Here is a 21857-nt window from a genome sequence, read left to right on the forward strand (position 1 = left end):
GCCTCTATGGAGTTCCCCAGAAGAGATGTGATGCAGCACACTGGCCTCAATTCACAAAGCATTTCTGCATTCAGTAACGCTGAAAACAGCTGATTTTACAGATCACCTTGCCAAGCAGCAGGCTGGCCACCTACCAGGCTAAGCTATACTGGGGCAACTATACTAGCTACCTATACTGGGGCAACTATACTATCTAAACTGGGGCATCTATACTACATATACTGGGTGCAACTATAATATACTACCTATACTGGGCCAACTATACTAGCTACCTATACTGGGGCATCTATATTACCTATACTGGGGACAACTATACTAGCTATACTGGGGCAACTATACTAGCTACCTATACTGGGGCATCTATACTACCTATACTGGGTGCAACTATACTAGCTATACTGGGTGCAACTATACTACCTATACTGGGGCAACTATACTACCTATACTGGGGCATCTATACTACATATACTGGGTGCAACTATAATATACTACCTATACTGGGCCAACTATACTAGCTACCTATACTGGGGCAACTATATTACCTATACTGGGGGCAACTATTCTAGCTATACTGGGGGCAACTATACCACCTATACTGGGTGCAACTATACTACCTATACTGGGCCAACTATACTAGCTACCTATACTGGTGGCAACTATATTACTTATACTGGGGGCAACTATGCTACCTATACTGGGGCAATTATACTACCTATACTGGGTGCAACTATACTACCTATACTGGGGCAACTATACTAGCTACCTATACTGGGGGCAACTATACTACCTATATTGGAGGCAACTATACTACCTATACTGGGGCAACTATACTACCTATACTGGGGCATCTATACTACATATACTGGGTGCAACTATAATATACTACCTATACTGGGCCAACTATACTAGCTACCTATACTGGGGCAACTATATTACCTATACTGGGGGCAACTATTCTAGCTATACTGGGGGCAACTATACCACCTATACTGGGTGCAACTATACTACCTATACTGGGCCAACTATACTAGCTACCTATACTGGTGGCAACTATATTACTTATACTGGGGGCAACTATGCTACCTATACTGGGGCAATTATACTACCTATACTGGGTGCAACTATACTACCTATACTGGGGCAACTATACTAGCTACCTATACTGGGGGCAACTATACTACCTATACTGGGGCAACTATACTAGCTACCTATATTGGAGGCAACTATACTACCTATACTGGGGCAACTATACTACCTATACTGGGGCAACTATACTACCTATACTGGGGCAACTATACTACCTATACTGGGGCAACTATACTACCTATACTGAGGCAACTATACTACCTATACTGAGGCAACTATACTACCTATACTGGGGCATCTATACTACATATACTGGGTGCAACTATAATATACTACCTATACTGGGGCAACTATACTACCTATACTGGGGCAACTATACCACCTATACTGGGGCAACTATACTGGGGCAACTATACTACCTATGCTGGGGCAACTATACTGGGGCAACTGTACTACCTATACCCCCTGTCTGTCAGTGTGTGCAGTCAAATAAATTGTCAGGATCCGCACTGTCTAAAATATTCTTTTATTTTAGCTTTTTTTTTAAATGTCATTGTAGGCATAAAATATGTGTATCACACCGCCATGACGCACGGCGTTTCAGAATAGCGCTTTCTTCAGATAGCGTCAGACACAGAGTGTGTGCGTCATGGCGGTGTGATACACATTTTATGCCTACAATGACATTAAAAAAAAAGCTAAAATAAAGGAAGATTTTAGACCAGAGGTTCCCAACCTTTTCTGAGGTATCGCCCCTTAGGGGAAGACGACTCACCCCTGTCGCCCCCCTTCTCTTAGTATGGTATACCCTTACGCCAGGTGGTGGTGCCAGTGGAGGGGGTAGCGCTGTGACCTTGCCAGCTAAAAATAGCCGGTGACTCAACTACTTCGCGCCAATTCCCTTACCGGTGTAATGTCAGCTATTGCAGCCCCGCACGTTGTGCAGCCCCGCATGCGCAGTAGGAGCCTGTGTCCCATTATATTGTGCAGCCACGTAAAACGTCCTAAATATCTCCGCTTCCGCACCACGTACACTCCCAACATTTTCAGGGGAGGGAGGGGATCCCCAGATCTAGCTCTGTGCCGAATTGCAGCCCCCGAGCCCCGCTGGTTCCCGAGACTGATTGCAGCAAAGCTATCTCGGGAACTAGCGGGGCTCAGGGGCTGCAATTCGACACAGAGCTAGATCTGGGGGTCCCTCCCTACCCTAAAAATTTCGGGAGTGTACGTGGTGCGGAAGCGGAGATATTTCAGGTAAATAATATCTAACTTCCCACTGAGCATGCGCGATACTCAGTGAGGAAGGGGGGAGCTTCCGGGCTGCCCTATCTGATACTACACCTCCAGCCCCGGAACTAGCATGCGCGATACTCAGTGAGGAAGGCTGCTTCCGGGCTGCAATATCTGACATTACACCTCCAGCCCCGGAACCAGCATGCGCGATACTCAGTGAGGAAGGCTGCTTCCGGGCTGCAATATCTGACATTACACCTCCAGCCCCGGAACCAGCATGCACGATACTCAGCGAGGAAGGCTGCTTCCGGGCTGCAATATCTGACATTACACCTCCAGCCCCGGAACCAGCATGCGCGATACTCAGTGAGGAAGGCTGCTTCCGGGCTGCAATATCTGACATTACACCTCCAGCCCCGGAACCAGCATGCGCGATACTCAGTGAGGAAGGCTGCTTCCGGGCTGCAATATCTGACATTACACCTCCAGCCCCGGAACCAGCATGCACGATACTCAGCGAGGAAGGCTGCTTCCGGGCTGCAATATCTGACATTACACCTCCAGCCCCGGAACCAGCATGCGCGATACTCAGTGAGGAAGGCTGCTTCCGGGCTGCAATATCTGACATTACACCTCCAGCCCCGGAACCAGCATGCGCGATACTCAGCGAGGAAGGCTGCTTCCGGGCTGCAATATCTGACATTACACCTCCAGCCCTGGAACCAGCATGCGTGATACTCAGTGAGGAAGGCTGCTTCCGGGCTGCAATATCTGACATTACACCGGCACGTGACCAACGAGCCCTGAGGAATTACGCAACTCTATCCTGCACACTTGCATATTTTATACAGACTAGCCAACCCGCGTCGTAGCATACGCCGCATCTATCTAATAGAGTACGCGCCTCAGCCTTGAAGCAAGAAGAAGTAGGCTTTCCATGAGAAAATGTATGCGTGCTCAAACACCAAGTTTAGCCCTAGCAAGTTTGGCTTTGCAAATCCGGCCTAATTGGCTATTCATGAGGCAATGCTCATGCAAATATGCATTTGCTTTCGCATGCCAAACTATGCAGGGTCCAAAAACCAATACCGCAAAGCGATCGCCCTGCGGGAATTAGTTCATGCTACATTAGCACATTAGCACTATCCAGGAGCGCCACGGGGAGGCTTCCCAATGCCCCCATACAACCGGGGGGATCGCGGGGTCCCACAGGGGCACCCCGGAGGGGGAGGCTAGGTAGCGCAGCTAACCCCCCCCCCCCCAAATGTGGTCAGCGCCCAGGAGAGCCGTCCGCACCCACCTCCCAATATTAAAAACAGGCACTTACCTTAACGTCCATTGCGTTCTGCTACATGCGCATTAACTTAGGGGCACCACATTAGAAAGGAGAGAAGCATGGGTCACCCCGAGCTTTAGAGCTCAGGGCTGGCTCACATACAACACTCCGGGGGGGGGGAAGGGGGGCGCAGACAACTCACTCCAGGGCTCACACCACCAGAGCAAGCCATCCACCACCTGCCTCCAAAGGATACAACTGCAAAAAATGCTTTCCATGAGAAAAATTATGCGTGCTCAAACACCAAGTTTAACCCTAGCAAGTCTGGCTTTCCAAATCTGGCCTAATTGGCTATTCATGAGGCAATGCTCATGCAAATATGCATTTGCTTTCGCATGCCAAACTATGCAGGGTCAAAAAACCAATACCGCAAAGCGCTCTCTCGCTGCCTGGGAACCACAGCGGCACCCCGGAGGGGGAGGCTGGGTGGCGCAGCCGACCCCCCCAAGCGTGGCCAGCGCCGGGGAGAGCCGTCCGCACCCACCTCCTAATATTAAAAACAGGCACTTACCTTAACGTCCATTGCGTTCTGCTACATGCGCATTAATTTTCTCATGGAAAGCATTTTGTGCAGTTTGTATCCTTTGGAGGCAGGTGGTGGGTGGCTTGCTCCGGTGGTGTGAGCCCTGGAGTGAGTTTTTCTGCGCCTGTCCTCCCCCCCCCCCCCCTCTGGAGTGCTGTATGTGAGCCAGCCCTGAGCTCTAAAGCTCGGGGTGACCCATGCTTCTCTCCTTTCTTATGTGGTGCCCCCAAGTTAATGCGCATGTAGCAGAACGCAATGGACATTAAGGTAAGTGTCTGTTTTTAATATTGGGAGGTGGGTGCGGAAGGCTCTCCTCGGTGCTGGCCACACTTGGGGGGGGGGGGGGGGTCGCCTGCGCCACCCAGCCCCCCCTCCAGGGTGCCGCTGTGGTTCCCAGGCAGTGAGAGAGCCTGGGACCCGCGGTCCCCCCGGTTGTATAAAAAGGGGGCATTGGGAATCCTCCCCGTGGCGCTCCTGGATAGTGCTAATGTAGCATGCAGCAGGGTGTGACCGCTTTGCGGTATTGGTTTGTGCATGCATTTGCATGAGCATTGCCTCATGAATAGCCAATTAGGCCAGATTTGCAAAGTCAGACTTGCTAGGGTAAGGCTTCTTTTCCATGGACTGTTGATAGGCAATGAAATGCCTCTCAAACTCTCACAACTGCTCACTGCTGCCTGGTATCTGCTCACTGCTTCCTGGTAACTGCTTGCTGCTGCCTGGTAACTGCTCGCTGCTGCTTGGTAACTGCTCGCTGCTGCCTGGTATCTGCTCACTGCTGCCTGGTAACTGCTTGCTGAGCACACAGCTCAACAGTCCGTGGAAAAGAGGCCTTAAACTTGGTGTTTGAGCACGCATAAATTTTCTCATGCAAAGTACTTCTTCTTGCTTGAAGGTTGAGGCACTTACTCTATTATATATATAGATCATATTTTTTGCCCATAATTTTCTTAAAAACAAGTGACACTGCGACACTTTATTTGTTCTGCCTTTTCATACTGATCGCCCCCCTGTCGCCCCCCACAAATTTACCGCCCCCCTTAGAACCCAAATCTCCCACCTGGGGGCGATCGCCCCCAGGTTGGGAACCACTGTTTTAGACAGTGCGGATCCTGACAATTTATTTGCTTGGACATCCCTGTGCACTCCAGGGGCGATCGCTGCACGTCGACATTATCAATTGGTGCTGAGCCACTTTATACATTAATTGTCAGTGTGTGCAGTGATGCCTCACCTGCTCAGAGCTCCCCCTGTCGGTCAGTGTGTGCAGTGACGCCTCACCTGCTCAGAGCTCCCCCTGTCGGTCAGTGTGTGCAGTGACGCCTCACCTGCTCAGAGCTCCCCCTGTCGGTCAGTGTGTGCAGTGACGCCTCACCTGCTCAGAGCTCCCCCTGTCGGTCAGTGTGTGCAGTGACGCCTCACCTGCTCAGAGCTCCCCCTGTCGGTCAGAGTGTGCAGTGACGCCTCACCTGCTCAGAGCTCCCCCTGTCGGTCAGTGTGTGCAGTGACGCCTCACCTGCTCAGAGCTCCCCCTGTCGGTCAGTGTGTGCAGTGACGCCTCACCTGCTCAGAGCTCCCCCTGTCGGTCAGTGTGTGCAGTGACGCCTCACCTGCTCAGAGCTCCCCGTCGGTCAGTGTGTGCAGTGACGCCTCACCTGCTCAGAGCTCCCCCTGTCGGTCAGTGTGTGCAGTGACGCCTCACCTGCTCAGAGCTCCCCCTGTCGGTCAGTGTGTGCAGTGACGCCTCACCTGCTCAGAGCTCCCCCTGTCGGTCAGTGTGTGCAGTGACGCCTCACCTGCTCAGAGCTCCCCCTGTCGGTCAGTGTGTGCAGTGACGCCTCACCTGCTCAGAGCTCCCCCTGTCGGTCAGTGTGTGCAGTGACGCCTCACCTGCTCAGAGCTCCCCCTGTCGGTCAATGTGTGCAGTGACGCCTCACCTGCTCAGAGCTCCCCCTGTCGGTCAGTGTGTGCAGTGACGCCTCACCTGCTCAGAGCTCCCCCTGTCGGTCAGTGTGTGCAGTGACGCCTCACCTGCTCAGAGCTCCCCCTGTCGGTCAGTCTCTGCAGTAACACCTCACCTGTGTGGCTGACTCACCTGAGGGAAGAGCGGCCGGTCGTCTTTCAGTTTGTGTATGCAGTCCGCCACCAGCCTCTTCATCGCTTTAGGGCAGTTCTTGTATAATTTACTAAGATCCGGTACCAAGCAGCCCCGGCCAACCAAAAATATGATCTAAAATAAGACAGAGAAAGTTTACATTACTGATAGTTTACTATTCACTTACTCAGCGCCCATTCTCACGCCCTCCCCTCCTAGTGCATACTAACCCCGCCCTCCTAATGCCTAACCCCGCCTTCCTTTTGCCTAACACTAACCCCACCCTCCTAATGCCCAACATTATTCCCGTCCTCCTAATGCTTAATACTAACCCCACCTCCTAATGCCTAATACTAACCCCACCTCCTAATGCCTAACACTAACCCCACCTCCTAATGCCTAACACTAACCCCACCTCCTAATGCCTAACACTAACCCCGCCTTCCTAATGCCTAATACTAACCCCGCCTTCCCAATGCCTAACACTAACTCTGCCCTTCTAATGCCCAACACTAACCCCACCCTCCTAAAGCCTAACACAGGGGTTCTCAAACTTTTCCAGGTCAAGGCACCCTTTATGACTCTAAAACATTTTCAAGGCACCCCTTGACAAAACCGGTTGCCATATTGAGGCACACCCACCTCAGGGGTACTGCGTCTGCGCTCCCAGTCACGTGTATCCAAAGAGGGTGGTGGGCAGCAGAGTGAGGGGTTTGTGGGCAGCAGAGTGAGGGGTTTGTGGGTAGCAGAGTGAGGGGGTGGTGGGCAGCAGAGTGAGGGGGTGGTGGGCAGCAGAGTGAGGGGGTGGTGGGCAGCAGAGTGAGTGGGGTTGTGGGTAGCAGAGTGAGGGGGTGGTGGGAAGCAGAGTAAAGAGTGGTGGGCAGCAAAGTGAGAGGTGGTGGGCAGCAGAGTGAGGGGGTGGTGGGCAGCAGAGTGAGGGGTTGGTGGGCAGCAGAGTGAGGGGTTGGTGGGCAGCAGAGTGAGGGGTTGGTGGGCAGCAGAGTGAGGGGATGGTGGGCAGCAGAGTGAGGGGATGGTGGGCAGCAGAGTAAGGGAATGGTGGGCAGCAGAGTAAGGGGATGGTGGGCAGCAGAGTGAAGGCACATTTAAGTTACTTATGTGTCAGAAAGAGATGCAGCAAAGATTTTGCACATACTAATAAGGATGTGGGGGAAGGGCGGGCGGGCAGACAGTGTTGTAGGCTGACAGTGAAGAGATGCAGCATTCACATTCTACCTTGCTCTGGCTTTCTCCCTGCTGTCCCTGGACTAGTGCAGAAAAGGCTGGAACCATTAGCTCCTTTCTGGATTCATAAACTCCCACCTCGCATCTCTAGCTGTACTACGTAGGGAGGCGGGGCTAGTCCGTCTGGCCAACCATTGTGGTAAAGATCCTCTCCCCCTTCACTGTGCTGTGAAACAATGAACAGGGGGCGGGGAGGGATTAACTCAGGCTTGCTGGCTCTCTGCACGCGCAGGCACAGCCAGCCTGCATCTGATGATTTTACAGGGCACTGGGCAGAGCAGGATTGTGACGTCCTGCAGAGGATTTGATACAAGTGATTAGGAGGGCAGCCGCGGCACCCCTGGGATCTGTTCACGGCGCACCAGGGTGCCGCGGCACCCAGTTTGAGAACCTCTGGCCTAACACTTAACCTCCATCCTAGTGAGTAGACCCAACCCCGCCCACCTAAGGACTAGCACTAGCTCCCCCCACACTACCCCCTGAATGACGCCTCCCCCTGCTGCACAAATTCCAGGTGTGGCTAATCACTATTCCCCCTCTTAGCCCTAACAACTTGGAGGGAGAGGTAATTTGGGGTCTGGCACTCGTTGGATCCCCTAATTACCTGTATGTGGACCATAGCATTGCTGCTATAGCTGTACTGATCACAGGCGCCCGCCTCGCCCCCCTCTCCCGTCCTAGTGCCTAAACCTAACCTTCCCACTAGCTGCAGCCCATCATCTACAGCAATTCTTTCAGCAGCAGCGGGTTCCTATAAAAGCCGAATAAGAAGTAACGGCAGGCACTTCTCACCTTAGCGCTGTGCGAGGGGGCGGGGAGTGTGAGAGCCACCACATAGAGAGCTCAGGGGAAGGGTGTGTCCAGCAGTGAGGTGCAAGGCTTAACCCCGCCTCCTAGCGCTGTGCGAGGGGGCGGAGTGTGTGAGAGCCGCCACATAGAATGCCTCACAGCGTAACCGCACTTGTGAGGGGAGAGTTCAGGGGAAGGATGAGTCCAGCAATGATGTGCAAGGACTAACCCCCGCCTCCTAATGCCTGACGCTGTGCGAGGGGGCAGGAAGTGTTAGAGCCGCCAAAGAGAGCTCAGGGGAAGGGTGTGTCCAGCAGTGATGTGCAAGGACTAACCCCTCCTCCTAATGCCTGACGCTGTGTGAGGGGGTGGAGAGTGTGAGAGCCACCATACAGAGAGCTCAGGGGAAGGGTGTGTCCAGCAGTGATGTGCAAGGACTAACCCCTCCTCCTAATGCCTGACGCTGTGTGAGGGGGTGGAGAGTGTGAGAGCCACCATACAGAGAGCTCAGGGGAAGGGTGTGTCCAGCAGTGATGTGCAAGGACTAACCCCTCCTCCTAATGCCTGACGCTGTGTGAGGGGGTGGAGAGTGTGAGAGCCACCATACAGAGAGCTCAGGGGAAGGGTGTGTCCAGCAGTGATGTGCAAGGACTAACCCCTCCTCCTAATGCCTGACGCTGTATGAGGGGGTGGAGAGTGTGGAAGCCGCCATACAGAGAGCTCAGGGGAAGGGTGTGTCCAGCAGTGGTTTTGCAAGGACTAACCCCGCCTCCTAATGCCTGAAACTGTGCGAGCGGGCGGGGAGTGAGAGAGTCGCCACATAGAGCTCAGGGGAAGGATGTGTCCAGCAGTGATGTGCAAGGACTAACCCCTCCTCCTAATGCCTGACACTGTGCGAGCGGGCGGGGAGTGAGAGAGTCGCCACATAGAGAGCTCAGGGGAAGGATGTGTCCACAGTGCAGGACTGTACTGAGTGACCACTATGGCCAGCGGACGCCAGGATTATACCATTTGGTGGGAAGACTCACCTGGTCTCTGTCTCTGATGTGGGAATACGGCAGCTCTCCAGTCATTAACTCATAGAGGACGATCCCGTAGGAATAAACGTCAGACTGGAAGCTGAACGGGTTGTTGTCCTGCATCCGGATCACTTCTGGAGCCTACAGAAAAAACACGCAGAGATTGTAACTAAAATCCTATACTCAGCTCTCCGGCTATAGGTCCAGGTCACATGACTGCACTGATCTGTCCGGCTACAGGCCCAGGTCACATGACTGTACTGGTCTGTCTGGCTATAGGTCCAGGTCACATGACTGTACTGATCTGTCCGGCTACAGGCCCAGGTCACATGACTGTACTGATCTGTCCGGCTATAGGCCCAGGTCACATGACTGTACTGATCTGTCCGGCTACAGGCCCAGGTCACATGACTGTACTGATCTGTCCGGCTATAGGTCCAGGTCACATGACTGTACTGATCTGTCCGGCTATAGGCCCAGGTCACATGACTGTACTGATCTGTCCGGCTATAGGTCCAGGTCACATGACTGTACTGATCTGTCCTGCTACAGGCCCAGGTCACATGACTGTACTGATCTGTCCGGCTATAGGCCCAGGTCACATGACTGTACTGATCTGTCCGGCTACAGGCCCAGGTCACATGACTGTACTGATCTGTCCGGCTATAGGCCCAGGTCACATGACTGTACTGATCTGTCCGGCTATAGGCCCAGGTCACATGACTGTACTGATCTGTCCGGCTACAGGCCCAGGTCACATGACTGTACTGATCTGTCCGGCTACAGGCCCAGGTCACATGACTGTACTGATCTGTCCGGCTATAGGCCCAGGTCACATGACTGTACTGATCTGTCCGGCTATAGGCCCAGGTCACATGACTGTACTGATCTGTCCTGCTACAGGTCCAGGTCACATGACTGTACTGATCTGCACTGCTACAGGTCCAGGTCACATGACTGTACTGATCTGTCCGGCTATAGGCCCAAGTCACATGACTGTACTGATCTGTCCGCTATAGGCCCAGGTCACATGACTGTACTGGTCTGTATGGCTATAGGTCCAGGTCACATGACTGTACTGATCTGTCCAGCTATAGGTCCAGGACACATGACTGTACTGTTCTGTCCAGCTACAGGTCCAGGTCACATGACTGTACTGATCTGTCCGCTATAGGCCCAGGTCACATGACTGTACTGGTCTGTATGGCTATAGGTCCAGGTCACATGACTGTACTGATCTGTCCGGCTATAGGTCCAGGTCACATAACTGTACTGGTCTGTCCGCCTATAGGCCCAGGTCACATGACTGTTACTGCTCTGTCCGGCTATAGGCCCAGGTCACATGACTGTACTGATCTGTCCGGCTATAGGCCAGGTCACATGACTGTACTGATCTGTCCGGCTATAGGCCCAGGTCACATGACTGTACTGATCTGTCTGCCTATAGGTCCAGGTCACATGACTGTACTGGTCTGTCCGGCTACAGGCCCAGGTCACATGACTGTATTGATCTGTCCGGCTATAGGCCCAGGTCACATGACTGTACTGATCTGTCTGCCTATAGGTCCAGGTCACATGACTGTACTGATCTGTCTGCCTATAGGCCCAGGTCACATGACTGTACTGATCTGTCCGGCTATAGGCCCAGGTCACATGACCGTACTGAACTGTCCCGGTTATAGGCCCAGGTCACATGACTGTACTGATCTGTCCGGCTATAGGCCCAGGTCACATGACTGTACTGAACTGTCCCGGTTATAGGCCCAGGTCACATGACTGTACTGAACTGTCCCGGTTATAGGCCCAGGCAGGGGCGTAGCAATAGGGGGTGCAGAGGTAGCGACCGCATCGGGGCCCTTGGGCCAGAAGGGCCCCGAAGGGTCCACCCTCTATCACAGTATTAGCTCTCTGTTGGTCCTGTGCTGGTAATATTCACTTCTATAGATGCTTTGAATAGTAGTAATCATTAACAAACTGTTCCCCATTCCCTTCTTGCAACTCTGACACTGTGGTTGTCCTTAGCAAGTTTTGGTGCGCCGTATCAATTGTTATGTATAGAGTGCTTGGGGGGGCCCCATGTAAAACTTGCACCGGGGCCCACAGCTCCTTAGCTACGCCACTGGGCCCAGGTCACATGACTGTACTGATCTGTCCGGCTATAGGCCCAGGTCACATGACTGTACTGATCTGTCCGGCTATAGGCCCAGGTCACATGACTGTACTGGTCTGTCCGGCTATAGGTCCAGGTCACATGACTGTACTGGTCTGTCCGGCTATAGGCCCAGGTCACATGACTGTACTGTTCTGTCCGGCTATAGGCCCAGGTCACATGACTGTACTGATCTGTCCGGCTATAGGCCCAGGTCACATGACTGTACTGGTCTGTCCGGCTATAGGTCCAGGTCACATAACTGTACTGGTCTGTCCGGCTATAGGCCCAGGTCACATGACTGTACTGATCTGTCCAGTTATATGGGTCCAGGTCACATCCAACAGACAGCCATGCCCCAGACATGCCCTCGTCCAACCCATCCCCCGGAGACGCCCTCCTCCACCCCATCCCCCGGACACGCCCTTCTCCACCCCATCCCCTGACACGCCCTCCTCCACCCCCATACTCACTAATGACTGTTGCCAACCTCAGCAGAGTCAGACTGACATAAGATAAAGCCTAGTTGCTAGAGGTGCTATAAAAAGTCCCCTAAACCCCAGACTCTGGAAGCAGCGCCCCATACTACACATGGACATGAATGAGAAGTGGATAAGCCAGAGCCCTGACTCAAATCTCTTCCTATGACAGGAAGGGGCAGGAGATGCTAAGTGCAGAGGGAGTCTAGCTGCTAGGGAGTTCTGCAGCAGCTTAGCACTCACTCACCTCCCTGGGATTCAGGGCTGCAGCTTTCCCTCCGTCCTCCAGGTGGCACTGTAACCCTGTAGTGAGATCGCAGTTTGTCGTCATGACAACAGACGGTATCACTGTCTGTTGGCGATCTCACCAGGGGGATGCAGAGCCTTGGAGGAGAGGAAGAGGAATGGCGGCCGACGTCGGGATCCTCCAGGAGGTGAAGTGAAAACGCCCGCTGCACGCATTGCTCTGCATAGACCTCCGGCCACCACGAGACCAGCTCAGGGTTACCGCCCCCGAGCTGGAATTGTAATAACCACTAATGAGGTTAAATCAGAACTGAAAATTGCTATAAAACAAAGTGTTTCACTTACCTTGGGCTTCTGCCAGTCCCATGCAGCCTTCCTGTCCTGCACGATGCTCCTTTCTCCCGCCGCCAGCTAGTTTTGTTACCATTGACTTGTAAGCCGGCAGCAACTGCACGCCCCGAGCCATGCTTCACTTATTCCACGTTCCAGCCGGCAATAGTGTCATGTGCTAATAGTACAGGAGGCTATTGCCGGCTGGAATGCGGAAAAAGAGACTCGGGATACGCAGGCGCAGTTGTTAACTTACAAGTCGGCGGTAATGAAACTAGCTGGCGGCGGGAGAACTGAGGATCATGGAGGACCGGCGTGGGACAGGAAGGCTGCCCGGGGCTGGCAGAATCCCCAGGTAAGTGAAAAACTGTTTTATAGCAATTTTCAGTTCCGCTTTAAGTACAACAAGCTACCCAAGAACAGGAAGTGAGAGACTCAAACAGGACGTGCTGATTGGTCAGGCTGGAGGAGGTACTGGAGGGATCTATCTGCTGATTGGTCAGGCTGGAGGAGGCAGATACAGCAGGTATTGTATTGCAGTGGCGGGATAGATCTGTCGGTCGGGGGAAGGGGATGGTGGTCGGTAAATATAACGGTATATGAGAAGCACTCGCCTCAGCACGGCCATCTCTTACCATCCACAGGATCGATCCGCTCGGCTGCTCCACCTGCTGGGAACCGCTCCACCGGGACTTTACCGTGGCAAGGCCAAAATCACCGATCTTCACCGTTAATCCTTCATGCAGAAATATATCTGCGTCCCAGTATAGGAATTCCAAGCCTGGACATGTAACACGCGTGACTGCTCAACAACACGTGATAAAGTCATAGTACATGGCGTCATACGTGTTTACCTCCCTTCCTACAAGCATGCAATGCTCACCCGTCACCAGCCATACTACTCCATCAGCCGTGCTCATCAGTCACCAGCCGTGCTCATCCGTCACTAGCCGTGGTCACCCGTCACCAGCCGTGCTCACCCATCACCAGCCGCGCTCACCCGTCACCAGCCATACTACTCCATCATCCGTCACCACCCGTGCTCATCAGTCACCAGCCGTGCTCATCCGTCACCAGCCATCACGACTAGCGATAGTCAATGAGATGCAAATAATGCCGGCTAGTATACAAATGTGTGTAGGCAATGGTTGTCCCCTGCAGGTGTGTGTAGGCAATGGTTGTCCCCTGTAGGCGTGTGTAAGCAATGGTTGTCCCCTGTAGGCAATGGTTGTCCCCTGTAGGCGTGTGTAGGCAATGGTTGTCCCCTGTAGGCGTGTCTAGGCAATGGTTGTCCCCTGTAGGCGTGTCTAGGCAATGGTTGTCCCCTAAAGGCGTGTGTAGGCAATGGTTGTCCCCTGTAGGCGTGTGTAGGCAATGGTTGTCCCCTGTAGGCGTGTGTAGGCAATGGTTGTCCCCTGTAGGCGTGTGTAGGCAATGGTTGTCCCCTGTAGGCGTGTGTAGGCAATGGTTGTCCCCTGTAGGCGTGGCTAGGCAATGGTTGTCCCCTAAAGGCATGTGTAGGCAATGGTTGTCCCCTGTAGGCGTGTGTAGGCAATGGTTGTCCCCTGTAGGCGTGTGTAGGCAATGGTTGGCCCCTGTAGGCGTGTGTAGGCAATGGTTGGCCCCTGTAGGCGTGTGTAGGCAATGGTTGGCCCCTGTAGGCGTGTGTAGGCAATGGTTGGCCCCTGTAGGCGTGTGTAGGCAATGGTTGGCCCCTGTAGGCGTGTGTAGGCAATGGTTGGCCCCTGTAGGAGTGTGGAGGCAATGGTTGTCCCCTGTAGGCGTGTCTAGGCAATGGTTGTCCCCTGTAGGCGTGTCTAGGCAATGGTTGTCCCCTGTAGGCGTGTCTAGGCAATGGTTGTCCCCTGTAGGCGTGTCTAGGCAATGGTTGTCCCCTGTAGGCGTGTCTAGGCAATGGTTGTCCCCTGTAGGCGTGTCTAGGCAATGGTTGTCCCCTGTAGGCGTGTCTAGGCAATGGTTGTCCCCTGTAGGCGTGTCTAGGCAATGGATGTCCCCTGTAGGCGTGTCTAGGCAATGGATGTCCCCTGTAGGCATGTGTAGGCAATGGATGTCCCCTGTAGGAGTGTGTAGGCAATGGATGTCCCCTGTAGGAGTGTGTAGGCAATGGTTGTCCCCTGTAGGCGTGTGTAGGCAATGGTTGTCCCCTGTAGGCGTGTGTAGGCAATGGTTGTCCCCTGTAGGCGTGTGTAGGCAATGGTTGTCCCCTGTAGGCGTGTGTAGGCAATGGTTGTCCCCTGTAGGCGTGTGTAGGCAATGGTTGTCCCCTGTAGGCGCGTGTAGGCAATGGTTGTCCCCTGTAGGCGCGTCTAGGCAATGGATGTCCCCTGTAGGCATGTCTAGGCAATGGATGTCCCCTGTAGGCGTGTCTAGGCAATGGATGTCCCCTGTAGGCGTGTGTAGGCAATGGATGTCCCCTGTAGGCGTGTGTAGGCAATGGATGTCCCCTGTAGGCGTGTGTAGGCAATGGATGTCCCCTGGAGGCATGTGTAGGCAATGGATGTCCCCTGGAGGCATGTGTAGGCAATGGTTGTCCCCTGTAGGCGTGTGTAGGCAATGGTTGTCTCCTGTAGGCGTGTCTAGGCAATGGTTGTCCCCTGTAGGCGTGTGTAGGCAATGGTTGTCCCCTGTAGGCGTGTGTAGGCAATGGTTGTCCCCTGTAGGCGTGTGTAGGCAATGGTTGTCCCCTGTAGGCGTGTGTAGGCAATGGTTGTCCTCTGTAGGCGTGTGTAGGCAATGGTTGTCCCCTGTAGGCGTGTGCAGGCAATGGTTGTCCCCTGTAGGTGTGTGTAGGCAATGGATGTCCCCTGTAGGCGTGTGTAGGCAATGGTTGTCCCTGGATGTCCCCTGAAGGCGTATCTAGGCAATGGTTGTCCCCTGAAGGCGTGTGTAGGCAATGGTTGTCTCCTGTAGGCGTGTCTAGGCAATGGTTGTCCCCTGTAGGCAATGGTTGTCCCCTGTAGGCGTGTGTAGGCAATGGTTGTCCCCTGTAGGCGTGTGTAGGCAATGGTTGTCCCCTGTAGGCGTGTGTAGGCAATGGTTGTCCTCTGTAGGCGTGTGTAGGCAATGGTTGTCCCCTGTAGGCGTGTGTAGGCAATGGTTGTCCCCTGTAGGCGCGTCTAGGCAATGGATGTCCCCTGTAGGCGTGTCTAGGCAATGGATGTCCCCTGTAGGCGTGTCTAGGCAATTGATGTCCCCTGTAGGCGTGTGTAGGCAATGGATGTCCCCTGTAGGCGTGTGGAGGCAATGGATGTCCCCTGGAGGTGTGTGTAGGCAATGGTTGTCCCCTGTAGGCATGTGTAGGCAATGGTTGTCTCCTGTAGGCGTGTCTAGGCAATGGTTGTCCCCTGTAGGTGTGTGTAGGCAATGGATGTCCCCTGTAGGCGTGTGTAGGCAATGGTTGTCCCCTGTAGGCGTGTGCAGGCAATGGTTGTCCCCTGTAGGTGTGTGTAGGCAATGGATGTCCCCTGTAGGCGTGTGTAGGCAATGGTTGTCCCTGGATGTCCCCTGAAGGCGTATCTAGGCAATGGTTGTCCCCTGAAGGCGTATCTAGGCAATGGTTGTCCCCTGAAGGCGTATCTAGGCAATGGTTGTCCCCTGGAGGTGTGTCTAGGCAATGGTTGTCCCCTGGAGGTGTGTCTAGGCAATGGTTGTCCCCTGGAGGTGTGTCTAGGCAATGGTTGTCCCCTGGAGGTGTGTCTAGGCAATGGTTGTCCTCTGGAGGCGTGTGTAGACAATGGTTGTCCCCTGTAGGCGTGTGTAGGCAATGGATGTCCCCTGTAGGCGTGTGTAGGCAATGGTTGTCCCCTGTAGGCGTGTGTAGGCAATGGATGTCCCCTGTAGGAGTGTACAACAACAACAACAACAAATAACCTTTGTAAAGCGCTTTTCTCCCGTGGGACTCAAAGCGCATAAGCATGGCTCCGACCATCGTGGTACAGGGGAAGACATTTTATAAATCTGGAAATGCCAGGCTAAACAGGTGGCTTTTCAGTCTGGATTTGAATAGCTCCAGGGATGGTGCTGTCTTTACTGGGTGTGGTAGGGAGTTCCAGAGAGTAGGGGCAGCATGGCAGAAGGCTCTATCTCCAGATTTTTTGAGGTGCACTCTGGGAGTGACCAAGTTTATAGAACTTGCTGATCTGAGGTTGTGAGAGGTGTGGTGCAGCTTCAGCAGGTCCTTCATGTATCCAGGGCCCAGATTGTGCAGGGATTTGAATGTCAGCAGTCCAATCTTGAAGAGTATTCTCCATTCTACTGGTAGCCAGTGCAGTGAGCGAAGGATCGGTGTAATGTGACAGTGGCGAGGCTGGTTTGTTAGCAATCTGGCAGCAGAATTCTGCACTAATTGCAGGCGACGCAGGTCCTTTTTGGGGAGGCCAACATAAAGGGCATTGCAGTAGTCCAGCCGTGATGTGATGAAGGCATGGACTAGGGTTGGAAGATCCTCTGGGGGAGTCAGATGTTTAATCTTTGCAATGTTCTTCAGATGAAAGAAGGAAGATTTAAAGGGACTCCGAGCAGTGCAGAAACTATGGAAAGATGCACATCATTTTAAAGCTCTCTTTCTCCTCTTTCCAATGATATATAAACCGCCACCCTACGCCTTTTAGTTTTCGCTATTTTCGCGATTGAAATTGCCGCGGCCGCGATTTCGATCGCGAAAATAGAGAAAACTAAAAGGCGTAGGGCAACGATGTAGGTGTCGTCAGAAAGAGGAGAAAGAGAGCTTTAAAATGATATCCATCAAGCCATAGTTATATTGTATTACACAGGGCGACTTTTTGTCAAAGTCAGCAGCTGCATTAAGCATAATGGAGCTGCTGACACTGGGGAAAGTGTCGTCCTGTGTAATACAATATAACTATGGCTTGATGGATATCATTTTAAAGCTCTCTTTCTCCTCTTTCTGACGACACCTAAATCGTTGCCCTACACCTTTTAGTTTTCTCTATTTTCGCGATCGAAATCGCGGTCGCGGCAATTTCAATCGCGAAAATAGCGAAAACTAAAAGACGTAGGGTGGTGGTTTATATATCATTGGAAAGAGGAGAAAGAGAGCTTTAAAATGATATGCATCTTTCCATAGTTTCTGCACTGCTCGGAGTCCCTTTAACTACAGATGAAATTTGGTTTCTGAAACTCAATTCCCCATCGATTAGTACGCCAAGGCTGCGCACAAAGTTGGAGCTGTTTATGTCTGAATTCCCAATCCTGATTGGTGTTGCTTTAGGATAGAGCTGTTTTGATGGCGGGCACTGGCTTTGGACAAACAGGACCTCAGTTTTGTCAGCAGTCAGTTTCAACCAGTTATCATTCATCCATGCCTGTAGCTCAGCTAAGCAAGAGTTTATTTTTGGGGTAGGGTCTGTTCCACCAGGTTTGAAGGACAGGTATAGCTGTGTGTCATCGGCGTAGCAGTGGTACGTCAGGCCATGTCGTTGGATAAGTGTGCCGAGTGGCAACATGTAGATTGCAAACAGCAGAGGGGATAGGATTGATCCTTGTGGCACTCCGAATTGTAGAGGTGCAGGTTTGGACATTGTGGGTCCTAGGGATACTCTCTGTGTTCTGTCAGTCAGGAATGATCTGAACCACTGGAGGACTGATCCACTGATGCCATAGTACTCCTGCAGTCTGTTAAGCAGGATTTCATGGTCAACTGTATCAAAAGCCGCTGAGAGATCCAACAGGATTAGGATGGAGCATTCCCCTCTGTCCCTTGCCATGAGCAGATCGTTGCAGACTTGGATGAGGGCTGTTTCACAGCTGTGGTGTTTCTTAAAGCCAGATTGTAGAGGGTCCAGGATGTGGTTTACTGACAGCCAGGTTTCAAGTTGCAGATAGACAGTGTAGGCAATGGTTGTCCCCTGTAGGAGTGTGTAAGCAATAGTTGTCTCCTGGAGGTGTGTCTAGGCAATGGTTGTCCCCTGTAGGCGTGTGTAGGCAATAGTTGTCTCCTCGTCTCCTGTAGGCGTGTGGAGGCAATGGTTGTCCCCTGGAGGTGTGCGTAGGCAATGGTTGTCCCCTGTAGGCGTGTGTAGGCAATGGTTGTCCCCTGGAGGTGTGTGTTGGCAATGGTTGTCCCCTGTAGGCGTGTGTAGGCAATGGTTGTCCCCTGTAGGCGTGTGTAGGCAATGGTTGTCCCCTGTAGGCGTGTGTAGGCAATGGTTTTCCCCTGTAGGCGTGTCTAGGCAATGGTTGTCCCCTGTAGGCGTGTCTAGGCAATGGTTGTCCCCTGTAGGCGTGTCTAGGCAATGGTTGTCCCCTGTAGGCGTGTCTAGGCAATGGTTGTCCCCTGTAGGCATGTGTAGGAAATGGTTGTCTCCTGGAGGTGTGTGTGTAGGCTATGGTTGTCCCCTGTAGGCATGTGTAGGCAATGGTTGTCCCCTGTAGGCGTGTGTAGGCAATGGTTGTCCCCTGTAGGCAATGGTTGTCCTCTGGAGGTGTGTGTGTAGGCTACAATTGTACCCTGTAGGAGTGTGTTTAGGCAATGGTTGTCTCCTGGAGGTGTGTGCAGGCAATAGTTGTCCCCTGTAGGCATGTGTAGGAAATGGTTGTCTCCTGGAGGTGTGTGTGTAGGCTATGGTTGTCCCCTGTAGGCATGTGTAGGCAATGGTTGTCCCCTGTAGGCATGTGTAGGCAATGGTTGTCCCCTGTAGGCATGTGTAGGCAATGGTTGTCCCCTGTAGGCGTGTGTAGGCAATGGTTGTCCTCTGGAGGTGTGTGTGTAGGCTACAATTGTCCCCTGTAGGAGTGTGTTTAGGCAATGGTTGTCTCCTGGAGGTGTGTGCAGGCAATGGTTGTCCCCTGTAGGCGTGTGTAGGCAATGGTTGTCCCCTGTAGGCGTGTGTGGGCAATGGTTGTCCCCTGTAGGCGTGTGTAGGCAATGGTTGTCCCCTGTAGGCATATGTAGGCAATGGTTGTCCCCTGTAGGCGTGTGTGGGCAATGGTTGTCCCCTGTAGGCATGTGTAGGCAATGGTTGTCCCCTGTAGGAGTGTGTAGGCAACAGTTGTCACCTGTAGGGGTGTGGAGGCAATGGTTGTCCCCTATAGGAGTGTGTAAGCAATGGTTGTCCCCTGTAGGCGTGTGTAGGCAATGGTTGTCCCCTGTAGGCGTGTGTAGGCAATGGTTGTCCCCTGTAGGCGTGTGTAGGCAATGGTTGTCCCCTGACGGTGTGTGGAGGCAATGGTTGTCCCCTGGAGGTGTGTGGAGGCAATGGTTGTCCCCTGGAGGTGTGTGGAGGCAATGGTTGTCCCCTGGAGGTGTGTGCAGGCTATATCCCAATGACCACCTCTAATGGTCACTCTACAGTGACTCAGACTAGAAACTTTTACCAATTCTTGATAGATTTTAGCATGAAATGTGTGGCCCACGTGGCTTCCGCACACAACACGTGGCGCATGTGTGTTGGGGGATGGGGGGGGGGTGTTGGCATCTGATCGACCACAGTGGCCCGAGATTTGCCAGCATGCCCGTTCGATACAATCGACCAGTCAGAAATCAATCGATTCGTTGATCGGACATTCTTGTTGCTACACCAATTTCTATCGGATTTGCTAAAATTATTGAATTGGATGGCCGATTGGGCAGCAAAATCGTTAGCAACATGGCTACCTTAATAGCTGCTAATGACCAGTTCTGGACCAGAAGAATCCAGGGAGCTGGCAAGTTTGTCATTGTCTGTCCTTCTGTCTGTATGTGGGGAACTTGTTGATGTGACATGCTGAAACCCCCTCTGCCCCATCTCTCCTCTGCTGCGTATAGAGGACAGGAGATGTCACCCTCGCATGACTTCTGAGGACAGTGACAGAGCCTGGCACGGCGAGGAACAACAGAAGACGTTTCGACTGCTGCTTTTGCCATCAAAGACTTATGATAGACGTTCTGCGAGTGGCTGACTCATCTCTGCAGCTGTGAAATGTGATTGGCTGTAACACTAGTCTGGCACAGCTAGAAAAGAAAGGAGTAATCATCTTACAGACAACGGTTAGCCCACCACCCACACCGCACGGCACCTGCTCTCTGTGACCTGTGAAGGATACTGTTTGACTTCATGTCTCTGTGGATGATGTTCTTGGCATGTAAATAGCTGCAAGAAAACAAAGATAATAAACATGAAAGGGGAATGGAGGACTTGGCAGCGGCTCTTTGAGGAGGTCGGAGGAATGTGTGTTTGTCTCTCCATCATTGTGTTACACGGACACAAGTCACAACAAGTCGCCTGGCAGCAGCTCCGCAAGGCTCACATTCAACTCCTGATAAGCAAATATCCTGCCTGGCAGCACACTCACCAAGCCAGAATATCGAGAAACGGATTTACCCAGAACTCAGGTGATCCTGACAGCACTGGAAACCCGGGCCAGCAGAGACACACGGGGAACCCGGCCAGCAGAGACACACGGGGAACCCGGCCAGCAGAGACACACGGGGGAACCCGGGCCAGCAGAGACACACGGGGGAACCCGGGCCAGCAGAGACACACGGGGGAACCCGGGCCAGCAGAGACACACGGGGGAACCCGGGCCAGCAGAGACACACGGGGGAACCCGGGCCAGCAGAGACACACGGGGGAACCCGGGCCAGCAGAGACACACGGGGGAACCGGGGCCAGCAGAGACACACGGGGGAACCGGGGCCAGCAGAGACACACGGGGGAACCGGGGCCAGCAGAGACACACGGGGGAACCGGGGCCAGCAGAGACACACGGGGGAACCGGGGCCAGCAGAGACACACGGGGGAACCAGGGCCAGCAGAGACACACAGGGGAACCAGGGCCAGCAGAGACACACGGGGGAACCCGGGCCAGCAGAGACACACGGGGGAACCGGGGCCAGCAGAGACACACGGGGGAACCGGGGCCAGCAGAGACACACGGGGGAACCGGGGCCAGCAGAGACACACGGGGGAACCGGGGCCAGCAGAGACACACGGGGGAACCGGGGCCAGCAGAGACACACAGGGGAACCAGGGCCAGCAGAGACACACAGGGGAACCCGGGCCAGCAGAGACACACGGGGGAACCTGGGCCAGCAGAGACACACAGGGGAACCAGGGCCAGCAGAGACACACGGGGGAACCAGGGCCAGCAGAGACACACGGGGGAACCAGGGCCAGCAGAGACACACGGGGGAACCGGGCCAGCAGAGACACACGGGGGAACCGGGCCAGCAGAGACACACGGGGGAACCCGGGCCAGCAGAGACACACGGGGAACCCGGCCAGCAGAGACACACGGGGGGAACATGGGCCAGCAGAGACACACAGGGAAACCAGGGCCAGCAGAGACACACAGGGGAACCCGGGC

General features: G+C 53.5%; 1 protein-coding gene across 12 annotated transcripts in view; it reads right to left on the reverse strand.

Annotated features, from left to right (window-relative positions):
• The window catches only part of RAF1 (Raf-1 proto-oncogene, serine/threonine kinase), a 152877-nt gene that overhangs the window by 2531 nt on the left and 128489 nt on the right, over positions 1-21857 (reverse strand). For 7 of the 12 annotated variants that reach the window (XM_068251799.1, XM_068251802.1, XM_068251801.1 and 4 more), the window contains 4 exons: positions 20595-20641; positions 13145-13284; positions 9336-9467; positions 6274-6408 (listed from right to left, as the gene is read on the reverse strand). In XM_068251799.1, the coding sequence (XP_068107900.1) occupies positions 6274-6408; positions 9336-9467; positions 13145-13284; positions 20595-20641 (454 nt within the window). The remainder of the gene's footprint in view (positions 1-6273; positions 6409-9335; positions 9468-13144; positions 13285-20594; positions 20642-21857) is intronic. The other 5 variants (XM_068251808.1, XM_068251810.1, XM_068251803.1 and 2 more) reach the window with 1 other exon arrangement.

The sequence above is a fragment of the Hyperolius riggenbachi genome, chromosome 9 (assembly GCF_040937935.1).
Source record: "Hyperolius riggenbachi isolate aHypRig1 chromosome 9, aHypRig1.pri, whole genome shotgun sequence".
Classification (NCBI taxonomy): domain Eukaryota; kingdom Metazoa; phylum Chordata; class Amphibia; order Anura; family Hyperoliidae; genus Hyperolius; species Hyperolius riggenbachi.